This window comes from Myiozetetes cayanensis, unplaced genomic scaffold, assembly GCF_022539395.1.
Source record: "Myiozetetes cayanensis isolate MyiCay16 unplaced genomic scaffold, myiCay2020 scf9, whole genome shotgun sequence".
NCBI classification, from domain to species: domain Eukaryota; kingdom Metazoa; phylum Chordata; class Aves; order Passeriformes; family Tyrannidae; genus Myiozetetes; species Myiozetetes cayanensis.
In genome coordinates this window covers 7,039,628-7,057,333 of record NW_026088185.1, presented here as the reverse complement: position 1 = coordinate 7,057,333, position 17,706 = coordinate 7,039,628, and the positions used below count along the sequence as shown (strand labels likewise).

The window sequence follows — 17,706 nt, the reverse complement described above, 5'->3', positions numbered from 1 at the left end:
CAACAAAGACAAAATTAGTTTTATTAACCAACACTTAAGACCAATATTGTGAACCACTGCTAGATATGCCAAGGAGCTCAGCACAATATGAGAAGCAGACACCCCTGGAGATCTCTGGTTTCAAACTCTCAGTGCTCCCTATGAAATAAGGCTGCAAGTAGCTACACTTCCTCGCCTTTGAAATACTAATTCTGTAGCCAGCCAAAAGGCTGGCTTTTGTTTTTCACAGTAACTGCACAGCGATATTTAGAAATACACACATAAATATAATCATAGTATGTTAAACAACTCCAGAAAAGGAAGGGTAACCTGTTTTCATTTCAGGAAGGCACACAATGCCATTTCCCACTGAAAAGGAACTGAAGGGAGAATGTTTGGCTGATAACTGATCAAAACTGTTCAGAGAACAGGCTGCATTTCAACAAATAACATTATTTTAGAATAGAAATAGAATTGCTGAAGGATCTGGCCATGAGATGTCACTCTCTGCTTTGTGGCAGCTTGGAAATTGATAAGCACAACTTTCTTCTCTGAGGTGTCAAAAGCCAGAGTGCAGCCAATGAAGTTCACTATGTTAAATCTGGATCAGGTAAAGGCAACTGCTCAACACGCCATTTCTGGGGCTGTGTGTCTAATTTCAGTAGCTGTGCCACACAATTACCATTCAGTATGCTGTGAAATCAAAATAACCTCCAAGTAGCCTCTGAATTAGTTCCCCCACATCTAAATAAAGAACAACTAGCTCAACTAAAGCTCTTTGTTATAAGATATGTTACTGTTCTTATACCCAGGTACCAAATTGTCTTGAATTTTTTAGCCCTTTTAAATAAAATCATTGTTATGTATTGAGCTCTTATGACAAGCTACCTGTATGAGCTATGGTGTCCATCCAGGTAATTGGCTTTGGCTAACCTCTGATCAGCCCCCATGGTCTAGGAGGGTCTTGCTTCCTCGTTTGCAAAAGACCACCACCATCTTTACTAACCACCAGCATGTAAAAATAATTTTTATACTTCACATATCTAGCCAGGCACCTCTTGGAAGTAATCAAAAATATCTGAGCCTGAGTTTTAGAAGCTTAAGATCAAAATCTGTAGCCATTATAAATCCACAACTGTAGCCATTATAAATCCACAACTATGAATGGAAAAAATAAGTGGAAGTCCACAACAAAGCTATGATGCAAGAAAATTCCCAGGAATTAAAGATTTTATGTAAATGCAAGATGAACTGCATAAATTCATCAGAAACTCATCCTTAAGACACCTGATAGAGGAAAAACTCATTATTACCTTATTATGTATTAATGTTACTCTCAGGTCCGGCTTTATGATACCATATGCTGTCAGTAGATCTTGGACTTTTTTTAGTTCTTCCTTACATTTTCTGCTCGTTGAGTAAAACTGTTTTCTTACAGGAAGATTCTTGAACAAATTTAGGACTGTTACTGTGGTACCTGCAAGCAGGTGATAAAGAAATAAGTAGAAATTACACTGAAAGCACATCACGGGATATGGAGAAAACTTTATTTTTACTTAGAGACCCAGTTGTATGCTGCTGCATAAATAACAAACTCAAGTAATGCTAAATTAGGTTATTACTATGACAAGAAATATACCAAATTATCAGTTATCCTACTGAAAAAGGTATCTATAGACCTCAAGAGCTTAGAATTAAGACTGCAGCATTAAGTTTTCTTTCTCACACCCTGACAATTGCGAGACTCGGCCCTGAATAAAGCTGAAGACTCAGTGCATATGAAGTTAGCTTTCATTAGTAAAATGATTTCAGACTAGAATCTAATCACACATATCTGGAGGCAAAAGAACACTGTTCTTCATAAAGGGCCTTCACAAGCATTTGCTTTAGGGTATTTTTCTGAAGAGCCTCTGCTCAAGGTACAGTACACGGAGGGAGGAGGAACATTCACCTACCAACACAATCACATGAATTCCGATCCCACAAGGATATTGCAAAGTGTTAAATATATGTCACAGAATGCAGTCAATCATTCAGCAATTTTGACAAAAGAAAAGGCAATGCAAAATGTAGTATTTTCCACATCTAAATCTTAAAAAGAATCCCTAGTTAAAATTATCTACACACCCTTACTGCAGGTTACAAAGAACTATGATTTTGCCTGGTCCTACAAGCAGGTTGCTCCCAGCAATTCCTTTGTACAGCAGCAGGGCAAGTCTTCCTCCTGTAAGCAAGGATTTTGCTACATACAAAAACATAAGTTTTGTAGTTTGGTCCTGAACAAACCTTTCATACAGACCTGGAGCACTGAATTTTTATAGCTTTTATTTCCACTGTCAGCTTAAAGTGAGTCAAAGAAGGAGAAACTAGTTTATAATTACTATCTAGAACACCTTCCATATTATTTCTTACAATATGACAACACATTCTCAGCTGACAGACATAAGGCAAGAAGTGTTTACAGCTGCAAAGATTTCATACTTGGCCTTCAAGTACAGAACAGGTATTTCAACATCAGAGAAACACAAAATACTCCTGTTACAGTGCAACACCAGAGCAGTGATATCCTACCTTGTCCTAGATGGGAAGGCTTTTTAGAAGTTATGTGCCCGTTGCTATTCAAAGCATACTGAGTGCTGATGTCATCATCAGCTGTCTTGGTTGTGACCAAAACCTGAAGAGAGTGATTTTAAAAAAATGCTGTTAATCAGGGATAGACAAAGTTCAGAATGAGCTTAGACAAGCTTTGCTACCACTCTCACCACTGTGTTACGTTAGTCACCATGATTACATTTAATTAGTTTATAAATTTTTTCTACTACAGGTGTTTCTTACAGGCACAGAAACATTCTGCATTATTTATTATTCACATTTCCATCCATTTAACTAAACCAATACACAAAGAATAGCAATTCCTACTTCCTGCAACACACACTGATCTGTCTTCTATTCTAACACAGGTTAAATAAACAACTAAATCAATCGACAATTTGGCATTTTTAACCTCTGTGAGAGAGAAGGCAGCCTATGACAACTTCTTAAATTTATGCGAGATTCAACAAACTTAATGACTACTCTCAAACGAACAGTGTATTATCTTTCCACACCCAAACATATCTGTCAATCACTCACTGCATGTTTTGTAAGCTATTAAGGTAATACACAGATGGTTTTAGCAAGAGCAGTTGTAAACCAGAGTTCAGGCACCAACATATTGAACAGCAGAACCACTGCACTTGAACCGCCTGAAAAACAAAGCTTATCATATGTACAGTGCTTCGGGGTATTTTGGGTTATTTTAGTGTCTCACATGAACCATTTAGAGTCAAGTCATGCCTCTAGAGAGAAACACAGTAATTGGTTAACTAGAAATGACAATATTACAGACCTACTTAAAGGCCAATAGTAAACACCTCCAAACTGAAACTTCAGGGGGCAGTTTGGGTAGGCAGAATGCAAAGAATGCCAGGAGTGTTTAATTAACATAATTACTGATACAAGGATTGAAGTAATACCTATTAAAGCACTTTATACACTCAGGCCACCTCCCATCTCTTATGAAATATACCATAGAGCTGATGAGAAGCTCAGAACAGATGGCATTCTGCTCTGACAATTTATTGGAAGGAACCAATGATTGAGGTCTGTCATCATCTATCAAAATACCAACACTTTTCAAAGCATCTTTGGAAATCTCTATCCAAACACACAACCCACTTCTGCTTAGTGCACTGTGAATGTAGCCCAAGGCAGCAAGGAGTCAAGCTTTAACATCATTTCTCCTGACCTCAACAGCTGATGGTTCCAATCAGACACAGAGATCAGTATCTTCTTGTAGGATCTAGGATCTTTGGCAGACTCAAGGAATCCAAAACTTGACCTTGGTGCAGTATGAATGCAGAAAGGTAGAGCACAACAGAACTGCCAGATGCTGTGCCTTTAACAGCCTGAACCCTTTTCAGATGGTTTTGAACAAACTTACTTTCAGCCAACAAGTTAAATCATAAGTATTAGTACAGTACCAATCCTCTTAACACAAACACATGGATCAGACTCAGACAGGCCAAGTAGCAGGTTCCTGTTTACTCATAGGGACAAAGTTTGTGCAATTGCAGTCACATACATGTCAAAGAGCAATAAGGAGCCCAGCAAGATCCCATGACTGCTGATCACCCAGATAAGAAGGCAGAAATGGTTACTGGAATGGTAGCTATGTGGGCCATCAGTTCCCTCAAATTATTTCTCCTGGCCACCACCTGCTGCTCCTCACTTTGATTTACCCTAATTCAAATAGCAAATTCAGCCATGCTCTTTGACATTATATTCCCTGATACAAAAGAAAAGAAAATACGACGCAATCTATCTCTGACCTGTTTTGACTGAGGAAAATAAACAGAGCACTGCTGTGACCAGTGTGACAGAAGGGCAGGACTGACACCCACAAGAAATTCCTATGATATGGCTTCTGGGGCTGGGCGGAAAGGCAGCATACACATGCCAAATGGTTTGGAGAGCATATCCCTGGCAGGCTGCTGGAACATTTCAAGTCATTGCACTGATATTTTAATAAAACATACACAGACAAAAGAAATCATAACTCAGAGACTAGATACATTTATAGCATCTGCTCACCTCTGATATGCTGCAAATTGATCCCAAAGCTTCCCCACGGAAACCATACGTTGACAATCTTTCAAGGTCCTCAGAAGAGTTTATTTTTGAGGTGTAGTGTTTAATGGCCATAACTGCAACATCCTCAACCTTGATTCCACTGCCATTGTCTCTTACTTCTATTTTGCTAAACCCATAATTGTCCTGAAAAGAGAACAAAACACAGTGGAGCACTAAAGCAATCAAATTAATTAAGACACAAGTTTGAAGCAGGCAAGGTTACACCTTCCAGCCATCCACATGGAAGCAAGAGTTTTGCTTAGTGGGAGGAACTGAGAAAACATTAAACACCTCTGTTTAAGCTAAAAAAAAAGAAAAATACAACAGGTAGGATAATAGTGATGGTTTCTCTAATTAAATAATGTAATTCATATCTTGTGTTTTGGAAACATCACATTAACATAAATACAGTAAAATTAAAACAGAAATTAAGTAAAGATTTTTTAAAACTATGATGAAATTTGCAAAACCTCAAAAGCTCAAAAAGAGACCTATAGTTGGAAAGCTAAACACTTTTTCATCTCCTTTCACCTCTTTCACTTACTTGGTATCAATTTTTCTGAAATCACTCTAATGCAGCCCTGCACTCACTAAAGTCAATGAGCCCTCACTTAGAACCGTTTTCAATTTCAATCTTGATTTATGCAATTTTGTTACTTCAGTAGATTTCCAGGTTCTATGTTCTGTCTCAATACACAGAAACAAAATTCTAATGGGGGTCAAGGCATGAATGGCAACAATAATAAGCTTGTAAAGAGATATAATACTTTATAGAAAGAAGCAAAGGTTCCTAGAGGCCCTTTAAAAGAGCTTTCAAGGAAGCAAAGCTCAATCGTTGTGATTTACCTTTACATATATGCAATAGATATTTTAATGAATTCCAATTTAGTCATTTCAAGAAGCACCAGCAAGGCCAGGGTAAAACTCTGAAATCCCAGATATTCACAACAGCTAAATGAAAGATGGAATTTGGGTTCTATAACATCTCCAACAGGTGCAGCAAAAAAAATGCTTCCTCCCAGCTACATTATAATGTGCACATGTGCATCGCACCCGAAAGAACCACAAGGCAGGAGGAGAAAGTAATTAGAGCTGCAGGATCACCAACTAAACTGTTACAGAAGTACGACTGGCTCTTTGAAATCAAGATTATGATGCAACACATAGAAAAATGTGCTGTCATGTGTAATACATGTAGGCAGCCTTAAAACTGGTATTGCTTAGAAGAATGGTGGCTTAATGGACAGAGCACGCAATAGTTGATCACTGAAAGCTGACTGATTAAACAGAACAAACTTTGCTGTCTCATCTGGGCCTACACTGGAAAACAGTTCTGAAAAAACATAATGTACTCCCAAGGTTACCTCCTGAAGTAAAAAAAAGATGCAATTAAAAGCAAAAGGAAGGTATCTAAAGATATTATCTGTATTCACAACAGTCTGTTTTAGAAACATCAAAAGCCTCTGAGATGAGCACAGAACCATATATATTTAACTAAGTGATACACAACAGAAATGTGGGTACATTTCACTTGCCGTATTAATGAACAGTGCAAAAGCTGTCTTCAGGTGAAAAAACAATGCTTTTGCTCATCTTTGAGTCAACCTCCTACTGGGAAGCAGAAACGAACCTAAGCAGCACACCTCAACTGAACATAAAAACACAAAGAGATACAGGCAGGAAGCCTTCTACCCTGCTGCTCTATGTGCTAGGGAAGGATTTGAGAATTTTACAATGAGCCACTATTTTCCATTCTAATTTTTACTGCCACACCACTTACCCGCTTAGGAAAAGTGAGATTTATCTTCAACCAAAATGTTACATGAACAATCCTCTATTTCTTTTCTTGCACACATTTTACATAAATATTACAGTGCTCAAACTCCATATTCTGCAACACCTTCCTCATGACCTAAATACTACTGAGGTTGTGATCCCGTAAGACATTTAAGTTGCTCTGCCAGATTACTGATGTCATACAGTATGATTCAATGTTGATACACAGTGCAAAGACACTCAATAACATCACCTATGGGAGTTTGGTCAATCAAGAAGGCAACAACAACAAAACACCAGCCAAAGCTTCCCACTACAGCTGACTACTGCCACGGTTTCTACCTGAGAACCATTCCACCTGCAAGTTAACTCCTGCCTGTCTGTCTCAAAAAAAGTCATTCCTACATTTGTTCAGGCAAATTGGGTGACAAGACCGAAGGAATCAACTAGCCCTCCTAATCCATCTGAAAAAGGTTAAATCAATGAAAATGCTGCAGTTTCGCAAAAGCCATCAAGCTGTAAAATCGAATTTCAAAGTTTCCCTTCTCTGTTATGACTTTGAACTAATCCAGAGTTAACACTGTCATTGACCTCTATTACATGATCAGAATTATTTAAATTTCATGTGAAAGAATACCAGGAAAAAAATCCATTGTTTCCCAGTATTACTGTCTAGAGTTGTACAGAGTGCAAGTTTTTACTTCTCCCCTAGCACCCATAGAAGAACAATCAGCAAATCTCTCACTCACTGACAACCTGTGTAAAGCCAGGTTTGTTTCTTTAGAACTACAGTGATTTGGACTGGGCTGGACTGACAAAGAATGTAACTATGCAGATGACTCAGGCACTGAAAATTGTTGAAAACGTTCTTTTTAATTGATTTGGGACTTATCACTATGAAAACAGGTGATTGCTGCGCCGTGAAAGCCACGCTGATTAGAGAGAGGCTTTCTCCTCCAGCTATCTGCATATCTGTAATAACACACCAGGACAAGAGACAGGGCTTGTTTTAACCATTCTAGAAGGCTCCAAAACCTTCTCTGTTGACTTTTTGCCATTATTGATCAGCTCACAGGATCTGATCCCAACACCCTTACCCCTATAACTGTGCACACACTACTCACTTTGGGCCTACTCCTGAGCAAGATACTATGCAGTCTAAATATTGAGAAGACAGAGGTCATGACACACCAAAGCGAAGACAGAGTAACTTCAGCTCACTTAAGGCAGTAACAAAGGAGCCTGTCCCTCAGCATCTGCGGGAAACCATTCTCAGATGGAAAACACTCGAGACTCATCAAGAAAAAGTAGCAGAGACATGGACAAAGAAACAAGCAGGAATTGAATTGCCCTCCTAATGAAAAGCACTTGTCAATGCTTTTCATCAATTGCTAATTCATTAATGCTTAATTCAATAATATCTTATACAATTATTTGCACCAAAGGAAACTGGATGCAGTTCTGGATACGTCCATTTATCCAGGATGTTACAACACTTTTCTTTTACGAAGCAGGAGACACTGCTACTATACAGCTGTTGACAAAACACAGCAAAAACAGAGATATGACAGCAAGAATAGCCAATCAGTTGGTCATTTTGCCCCATTTGGGAGAAAAACCCACAAATTCTTTACTATAAGTAATATTTTGTTTTGTCAGAAACTATCCTTCAGTGACATGCCAACTTTTTTTAACAACTTATAAAAAGAAAGTGTTAGAAGTAGCCAGAGCTAACCATGCTAATTTAGGGACCATGGGGTAATTTACGTTACAAAAAACTCTAGCAAGGCCATCAATCTTTTCCACTGTTTCCATTTTCACCTTCCTTAAAATATTTTGTAATGAGCATTAAATATGTCAGTCCAGCAGTAAACTTAAGCTCAACACCTTTTAAAACTAGCTATTAGTCATAAAAAGTAAATTTTAAGTAGGAAAAGGAATATTAAGGAAGTTGACAGGTTTTCCCCTAAGATACACTCAGAAGCAGAAATATGCCCTACTGTTTCAGCAGGGCCTCAAAAACATTAACGGAAACTAATTTTGGACCATTTTTACTTGAGGTAAAAATATATATTTATAACTACTATTAATACCTAGCTATTCCCGAAATCACATTAGCCTAAAAAATACATTCGCAGTGGGACAACTTTCCTTGCATCTTACTTTACATCCAACTCTTTGTAAGAGAAAGAAAGAGGATTTACCAGTTTAACATCAATACTTGTGGAATTGGCATCCAAGGAATTTTCTATCAGCTCCTTCACCACACTGACAACTGAAGTAATCACCTGAGAACTTGAAAGGAGACGAATAGTTTCTCCTGGCAGCTGCTTCATAGTGGAATAAGATTCAGAGAAGCTGCGTAGAAAATAACAGAAACAGAGTGTAAAAGGAAGACTACAAATACACATTTCTAAGTAACCATTTCACAGCAACTTGTAAATGTTGACAAAGCACAACATTATGGCTGGAGAGTAAAATTTTCAAGTTATAGTAAGTCCCAGCTTCCTCTGCAGTCAGTAAGTGTCAGGAAAGAAGTGGGCAAGCAACACAGTGGTGCTGAGGGAAAAGTCATATCCAATGGCAATGTGATCTACTGGCAAAAATGAAAACCAAACCAAAAACTTCTTAATTACAACCCTGCCTCTCTGATCTGATGTACTGTGTGTCCTCAGGCAGGTCAGTTTATTTCTGTGTCACTCTATCTCTCACATTATCAACCAGTGGCGATTTCTTTTTTTAATTATTTGAAACACAAAGGGTTATAAAATTCTTGCTGTATTACAGAGACACTAACATAAAGAGATCATAAGTGGGTCTGTGAATTTTTGTATATATTTCTGTTTAAGCACCCAAATCAACAGTTAACCAAGCCTGAGGAAAAACATTTTGTTGATCCTTGTAACCTGGCATAAAGAACTCAGTCAGTTTTTCATGCAGATGAGAAAGGGGTGGGGGGAAGATCATTGCTAGACAGCTCTTTGAACCTCAAGAATGGTCCAAACAGGCTTCATCTCTCCTCTGGGTTATGTTATGTAATGGTATTTACACTGTTATCCTGGCAGTCCTGGCTTCCCCATCGATTCAGTCCAAGGTATATGCTGAAGAACACAGACTGCACACTCAGTACCCATCCCAAGGATATGAGCACACATAGGAGGAATGGAACATACCCAGATTTCCTCCTGACACAGTCAGGACACGGTGAGGGATTGCAGCCAACACCCCTGAGCACCACTACCCTGCAGGGTAGATGCAAGTAATGCAATAATTACAGGACACTTCTCTGCCTCGACATCCTTCTAAAGACTGATGCTCTTCAAACATAAAAGACAAAGCAAAAATGTGGTTACTTAGAGAGGAAAAAAACTCAAACCAGTGTTATGAAGAGGAAACACCATTAAAACCTTTCTAAGAAAAGCTACAAAGAGGTTTTCTCTTTACACTGTTATTTACATTGCAAAAAAAAAAAAAATTACAACATTTCAGATGTTGTAAAAAGATGTAACAAATTGTTCTTCCCCAAACTGGAAAAGGAGCATGAGAAAACGTGTTGTTGAAGATGGACCAATATTAATCATGTACATGTGTTCAGAGAGGCAGGTTTTGAGGCAGGTTCCCTTACACATTCACACATTGTTCAGGACTCCTGTGTCAAAGTGCTTCACGATTTACTCATGGCAAGTGCCAGATGGGAGTTGGATATCTCCATGAAAAGACATCGACTAAGACATGGGAGGGTGTTAAGACAGAAACGCTGCAGATCCCAATGTCAAAATTTCCATTAGGTGTGCCTGATGCAGTCAGTATGAGGAGTGCAACCTGCTCCAGTGACCCCTCCCTTTTCCGGGCCCAAATCGAGGGATGCAGCGCTGGGCACATCTCGGGAACAGCTGTTGGGAGGGAGGGACCACTGGAACCTTCCCACCCACGGGAATGCATCCAACCTCTGATGACTTTTAGCTAAAAGACACACATTTCAGCTCAAGCCACACCGACCAGGCACGTTACGACTGTGCTCCGTGGGCAGGCTCCATATTTTCTGTGTGTGGGCCTCATCACTGATGCAGCCCTTGCACCCCGTTGCACCGAGCGCGACACCCCAGCGACAGCCGCGGTGCTGCACCCCCTCAGGAGAACCGGGAACAAAACCTCCATAAACTCCACGGCTCCCACCCCGCAGACGTCTGGAGCTGCACCCAGACCCCACCTCCCCACATAGCCGCCTTTCTCAGGGGTCCAGCAACTGAGGCAATTCTCTTGTTTATGGCGGGGAGGGGGGTGGGGGGAAGGCAACAAACTGCAGAGAACCCACTCGGTCTCTTGAGTTTACCCCAAAACACACGAGCCATCCGCAGTTCCAGGTTCTCGCTGCGAGAGGCGGGGCCGCTCCCACCCGGCGCTCGCTGCTCTCAGGGCCTGGCGTGGCCTCTGCCCAGGCCCGGCCCGGCCCCTGCCCAGGCCCGGCTCAGGCTCCGGGGAGGCGGCGGAGCTTCCCCACCGTCCCGGGCGGCCCCGCGGCTGCGCCACCTGCGCGCCCGCCCCGCTGCTGCTGCTGTGGGCGGTGCGGGCGGCCCAGCCCGGCCCCTGCGCTGCCCCCGGCCCGCCCTGCCCAGGGCACCGCAAGGTCTACCTGCTCCCGGCGCCCCGCGCTCCGCTCCGGTTCCGCGGGGCTGCGGAGAGGTGGGACCGCCCGGGGGGCGGAGGGACTGACGGGCGGCCGGGGCCGCGGAGAAGGCCACGGGCACGGCCGGGCCGGGGCAGCGGCAGCGGCGGGGCCGGGAGGGGAGCGTTGGCAGGGAAAACAGCCGAGCTGCCCCTCGGATCGGGCGGGAACGGTGAGGGGAAACGGGAAGGGACGGTGGGTCACGCCGGGATGTCTCTCTAGGTACGAGCTCGGCGGACGCTGCATCCCCAGGAGGGAGGAACGGCCTCGCGTCGCCCACCCCAGGTAACGTGTCCCTGCACGGTTTGAATGCCCTGCGACAGGGATTGATTCATGTCGGCACAGCCCCGGCTCGCTTTCGGCTTCATCGCGTCTGGGTTTTTTTTCTACCGCGTTTCATACGGCAAAATACTAGGGTATTTTGTGTTTATTTTATACTCTGTACAGTACTAAGCCAGTTTGTCAGGAACAAACTTCCTACCAAAAGCAAGCTGCTTTTGCTGGTTGTGCGGTGCTTTTGTAGTCTGATTCGGATGAATGTTAAAAAATATCTCTTTCCCAGTTCCATAAATGAATATACATAGTCCCACAGATCACGTGAGGATGAAGTAAGTAATGGTTTGTTGTGTTTTTTTTAATTATCATTACAAATTTTACTACAACAGGATGAGAGTGTCACCATCCCTAAGTTCTGTCAATTTTTTTACTAAATCAGCATATGAAATTGTTCTGTGTATCTCTGCATGTGTCTGTTGCTTAGAAGCTTTTGAACCCGTACTCCACATTTGAAAGATAGAAATGTCTGTCTGAAAAATAACAGATGGGTGAGGGAGGAAAATCTGAAATCTGCACTCTACTGCAAGAAAAATAGGCATGAATTAGTCTTTGGTTGTTCTTTCTAGCAGTAGATGGCTGGGCAACTGGTATATGCAGAATTCTTTACTAACCATTACATGAACAAGAAATAGGAGGAAAATTGATATGAAAAGTGGAGAAGAACTCTGAATATTGTCATGGATGGAGAAACTAATTCAGAAGATAAAAGTTATGAGCTTGGTTTCTTGCAGGTTTGCAACTTCAGCCTCTAATAGCACAGCTTACTAATTTTTTTAAATGTTCCTTCTGTAACAGGCTTTTAAGTTTTATTTGTTTCCTCTTTTTTTGAACAAACAGTTCCTAACTACCCCTTTGCATTGACTTCTGTACGAACCATAGTTTGAAGATCTTGAGGTACATCTTGGTTTATGCACTGTGTTCTTTTCCAGATCTGCTTATTTAAAACAGCCTTTTCCCACATTTGAAAATGGCCTATGTTAAGTTCTCTGTAACAGTAGTCTCAGTCTTCAAAAAGATCTGTTTTATAGGGAAAAAATGAATGTAGGAGTTGCCCACAGCGAGGTAAATCCAAACACACGGGTGATGAACAGTCGTGGAATGTGGCTGACATACGCGCTCGGAGTCGGCATGCTGCACATTGTCCTGCTCAGCATTCCCTTCTTTAGTGTCCCCGTTGCCTGGACCTTAACAAATGTGATTCACAACCTGGTAAGTAACCACTCGTGCAACGGAATTTGAAAAGTTGTTCATGGGTGTTCATTTTCAGTAGCAAGGGAAGAGGAAAATAGCCAGTCTGTGTGGATAATAAAATCCTGCTGGCCAAAACAGCACCTCTGTTTGGCTTATCCACAGATGATTAGCTGTTTGGGGATGGAGGAGTGATACATGATCACTTTTGATTCAGGCATGAATGACGTGAAATATTCCTTCCATAGTTATGTATTCTTTTAAAAGGCATTTAATTAAGCTAGAAGATTGCAAACATAAAGTCATTATGCCAACCAACTTTTACAGTGTTCTGTGTATTATTAGAGAGCTGTGCTGAATCCACAAAACATCACATTTTTAACTCTTGAGTATTATCTGTTGATTTTTCTACATAAATCTGTTACTATTCCAAAATGTTTACTTTCAGCACCTTACCTCTTTTCTTGGACAGAAATATTTGTGTTCTGTTTCTTCTAGCTTTGATTTCTGGCCAAGCCAGGAAAATCGTAGCTCAGAATGACTTCAGCATACAAGGTTATAACTATATAACTCTATAAGACAAATCTTGTTTGACAGCTACTTTGACCCAAGCCCAGAAACCATTTGTTATTCAGTGGATCGGGATTTGCATGATGACTTTTGTATGCAAAAGATTTTGGAACCTGACGACCTTAAGAATCTTTCTGCTCCTCTCTCCATTTTATTATAATCACTTAAAGTAATGCAACTATGTATATTGGTCCTCAGTGCTTAGAGAAAAGAGGGCCATAATCCAGCAATTTACATCATACTTGAGGATTGCTAACTCAGCTTTCTCAGATTAACAGTAGAGAAGTCTTGACAAAAAGATAGTTCCTTCCTCATTTACAAAAATAGTAGTTCACTGTAAAGACTGAGGATGGATAAATATCCTCTTGAATCATGAAAAAAATTAATTTTTACTTGAGCTTTTTGAAGACAGCTTTAAAACTGGTGGTGGAATTTTGTCATTAGAGCATTTTGTATGTTATCTGTGACAGTATCAGACATGTCAGACACCTGAGATGTTGGCAGAGACAAATATTACTAAATATTTCCAACATGCCTTACTGAATTCATTGCAAGTAGCTGTAATGACAGTGGGGATGAAAGCATGCACTGACAAGTAGTTTTGTAGTGGAACATTAGAAGATAAGTATAAATTGCACTTTTTGGATATTTCAGCATTTAAATGGCACTTCTTTCGGAAACAAATCCTTGAATGGTTTGACAAAGAAAAAAAATCTTGCATTTCCACTAATGGAAAACTCTTAGCTTACCTTGAAAGCACTTTTGGTGGTCCTTTCTGCAAGTACTATCATGAAATAAAATGTGTGGTGAGCATTTGGACCTGTCCTAAAAGTCTCTTTTAGGTTATTAAAATGGAGATGCTGCAAACATCATGAATTCAAAAATTAATAAACAAATCAATTGTCTTAGGTTCATAGGCTTCTGTTCTGGAGGCAGACTCTACCTCACTGCTCATTAAACACTGTGGTAATATAAATCAGCCGCCTCAAACTTGTTACAGTGCTTGTTACAATTCTGTTGATTTAATGTAATGTTTGCCATCTAATGTAGAGGACAAGGGAGTGGATCAGATGTTGCACAGACTTTGGCTTTAACTCTGACTGTACCACTCACTGCACAGTCTTGGGTAAATCCCCTCTTGTCTTTTCCTTGCTCCTTGATAATTTTCTATTACAGGCCAGCAGCTCTTCTGGGTGAGAATTCACTTATACTCTTTTTTTTACAGTGTGTTGAACAATGTAACAGTTATAAAAAAATATAGCTAAAAGTGCCTCTGTATTCACTTTTTATTTTCCCCAGGGAATGTATGTGTTTTTGCATGCAGTAAAGGGAACTCCTTTTGAAACACCTGATCAGGGGAAAGCTAGGCTACTAACACACTGGGAACAACTGGATTATGGAGTACAGTTCACATCTTCAAGAAAGTTCTTCACAATCTCTCCTATAATTCTGTGAGTTCAAAACTGTATTATGGATGAATTGAATCATAAAACCACGGTTTCAAAAGCTGCAACATAATAGGTTGCAATTTACATTCTGAAAGCATTTTCTCTCTTTTCTTGCTTGCTTGTTTGGTAATTTATTTCTACATCACAGAGGTAGGGAGTACATATTTATAGGCCATGTGATCAAAAATCTTTCTTCATGCTGCTTTTGACACTCCATATATTGAAGTCAAAGTTTGTAAACAAAGTTTGTAAATGGGGCAGGTTTTAAAGATTAGAAATGTTGTGAGGAAAACTTACTGGTAACTCTTGAAGATCTTTTAGAGATTGTGAAGTCATAAATATTGAAAATCTTAACCAATTGCCTTTGCAACAGCATTTATTAACCATTTTGCAACTTCTGAGTTTGGAGGAGTGTGTCAGTCCTCACTGCATGGGTCCAGTGTCAGTTTGGCTTTGTACCTACTGTCTTCTGTTTACGCTAGTTCTGTAAATGGCTTAGAAATCCTACACGCCTGTCTCTGTTGACAAAAGTAGGGTTGAGTAACTAAAGGAAATCAGATACGTATTTAATGTCCAACTCTAAAAGTCTTCCTGGTTTTCCCTAAAGAAAGTTGTCCACTTGCATGGCAGAGTTAGGGGGGGAGGAGGCACAATCCTGCATAATGTTTAGAAAGTCGGTCCATAAAGGATAAAACCTGAAAAAATGTATGTAATGCCTCAAAAAAAATTTTCAAAAATTTTCAAAAAGCTGCCCACTTTGCAGCAGTAGTTTTGTATTCAGAACACTAGTGTATGGTTCTCCTGATGCACTAATAGTATATAAGTAGCTGAATAACATCTCTGTTTTGCTGTGGAAAAAACCCCAGACCCCAACAATCTGATTGCCTCATTTCTGTCATGAGGATGAAATTAGAGGCTCAAAGCATAAAGAAGTTGGTGGTGAATTGGGTTTTCTGAGGCACATTTCCTTATTCTAGATGAACAGGTTGTGAATTAGCTTTAAAGAAAAATGTGCTGGAAACATCTGCCAAATGGGAAGTGCTTTAAAATCACGCCAGTCACAGGTGTGTTCAGTATAAATAATTTTTGCACTGGAAAATGTCGAATGCTTTGTCACTGAGTTTGCTAGGGCAGCAGAACTGCAAATATTTTGATAGCAGATCTTAACACTATTTCAAATCTGGATCATAAATCAGACTTGTAGCTTCAGAAGTCAGACTCAAACTCAAATGGGCGGGGAGAAGTGGTAGAGGAAAATACTCGTGGTGAGTTGCTTTTCAACACCTTGAGAAGTATGGGGAGACCTAGACCATAATTTTGCTGTAGATATTCTAGAACCTCAGGTGAGATATTTAATACAGGAATAGATCAGTAAAATCTTACTGATTACTAAAGCACTTTTTTCAACTCTGCTTCGTTCGTTTAGTTTTTAGACCAGGGTGCCATCAGCTAAGCTTGCTCCATTTTCTCCTGCAGGTACTTCCTGACGAGTTTCTACACCAAGTATGATCCGACACACTTTATCCTGAACACAGCCTCTCTCCTGACTGTGCTCATCCCCAAGCTGCCACAGCTGCACGGTGTTCGGATCTTTGGCATCAATAAATACTAAGGAGAAGTTTCCACTCTGGCCGCCCCTGACATGGCTCCTGCTGCTCCCCGGGTGAAGGAAACGAGTAGTCTGCTGTGCCCAGTATCTCATCATAGTCAGTGAGAGATGCCTTTACATCTGAGATACAATTCCTGCTTCCTGCAGCATTGTCCGGGATAAAAATCGAGTTTATAAGAAGTTGCCTTCAAATACTTCAATGTGAATTGGAAACCTGTAGAAGAGAGATTTCCACTAAGAGCTGGGCAGGCCCAGCTCTAAAGCCTAATCCCCACTAAGACTGTACGTGTGGCTGACGCAAGTGATTTGTAAAGGAAGGTGCAAGTAACAGCTGAAATGGAGAGTGGTGTTTCACAAATGCCCATTATCCATAATGCAGATGGTAACTTTACATATAAATCCAGGATCCTCAACGCCAGGGACTGGTGAGGCTGCATTCTTAGGTTAAGTGAAAGTAGCTAGTTCCTGCTGTATGGATTGTAGGTGGTTGTGCTTGTTATTGCATTGTAAAAGTTTGTCTCACAGTAAGTACTGTGACAGTGAGCATAAACTGATGGTGTAATTCCTGCTTTCTCTGTTCTTGTGATTTATTTTTTTTTTTGTCACAATGACCAAAAAAACTCCTTAACTGCCAGCTCAGGGGATTTCCACATCAACTTGATAGCTCGGTTTATGTACGCTTTGGAAAATTGCCGCTGTTGTGTTTATTTCATTTTGCTTACCAGGACACTGAGCTTTCTATGTGTAAAAGGGACATCCTGAAAAATGGGAATTTCTTTTTAGGTGTGGACTTTTGACTATTTTCTCTGATACTGGCTGATGGGGTTTTTTTCAGTAGCTGAGAGGCCTGTGATGGGGTCAGGAAAGGGTTACTGGTGGTGTAGGAGAAGCAGCTCTGTTACAACTGTGTCAGAGCATATAAGGGAAACTGGGTGGGTTGTCAGAATAGAAGCTGAACTAGAAGTATGTGATTAGGCAAATCACATGGACTAACTGTATGCTTTTGCAGAAAAAGATAACTTGCATGTCTTGGAAATGTGCAGGAATGCTGTGTTTTAGAGGTAACGTGCAGTACGGGGTTTTCTTGTATATAATCAGCTCTGGAATTACAGTGAAGAAGGTACATCTACAGCTCTGAGCACTTATTTCTCTGTCTTGGGAAAAGGATGAATTTTGAAGTCTGCCGTTTGTCTGTCAGCCAAAACTGGCTCAGATGTAACAGAAGACTCCCATTTAAGACTTGATTTACATTTTGGTTGCAGTGACAGCCAGTGAGCTGGAAAAAAAAATTAAATATAAAAATAAAAAAAGACAAGCCCACAGTGGCGTACTTCTTTTTTTGCTAAGGAAATTTTCTGGTTGTTTATCGATAAAGGTACTGTTAAAAAAAGAAATGGCAACGAGTTATGAATTTTCTTTAGCAACTTTGTAGCGAGTTCTTTGCGTTATTTGTACAGGAAGTG

General features: G+C 40.4%; 2 protein-coding genes across 4 annotated transcripts in view; one reads left to right on the top strand and one right to left on the bottom strand.

The window, feature by feature from the left end:
* The window catches only part of PMS1 (PMS1 homolog 1, mismatch repair system component), a 43,940-nt gene extending 32,741 nt beyond the window's left edge, over nucleotides 1-11,199 (bottom strand). The window contains exons 1-6 of one of the 3 annotated variants that reach the window (XM_050340046.1): nucleotides 10,760-10,883; nucleotides 9,600-9,743; nucleotides 8,631-8,784; nucleotides 4,612-4,794; nucleotides 2,551-2,653; nucleotides 1,293-1,456 (exon numbers count right to left, since the gene is read on the bottom strand). In XM_050340046.1, coding sequence (XP_050196003.1) covers nucleotides 1,293-1,456; nucleotides 2,551-2,653; nucleotides 4,612-4,794; nucleotides 8,631-8,762 — 582 coding nt within the window. In that variant the 5' untranslated portion in view covers nucleotides 8,763-8,784; nucleotides 9,600-9,743; nucleotides 10,760-10,883. Of the gene's footprint in view, nucleotides 1-1,292; nucleotides 1,457-2,550; nucleotides 2,654-4,611; nucleotides 4,795-8,630; nucleotides 8,785-9,599; nucleotides 9,744-10,759; nucleotides 10,923-11,059 lie in introns of those variants that run through there. The other 2 variants (XM_050340047.1, XM_050340048.1) reach the window with 2 other exon arrangements.
* ORMDL1 (ORMDL sphingolipid biosynthesis regulator 1) lies at nucleotides 11,015-17,594 on the top strand. The gene is made up of 5 exons (XM_050340080.1): nucleotides 11,015-11,109; nucleotides 11,315-11,377; nucleotides 12,457-12,637; nucleotides 14,486-14,637; nucleotides 16,111-17,594. Exons 3-5 carry the CDS (start codon nucleotides 12,464-12,466, stop codon nucleotides 16,244-16,246), a joined length of 462 nt encoding a protein of 153 aa, XP_050196037.1. The 5' UTR covers nucleotides 11,015-11,109; nucleotides 11,315-11,377; nucleotides 12,457-12,463; the 3' UTR covers nucleotides 16,247-17,594.
* Nucleotides 17,595-17,706: the final 112 nt, after the last annotated feature.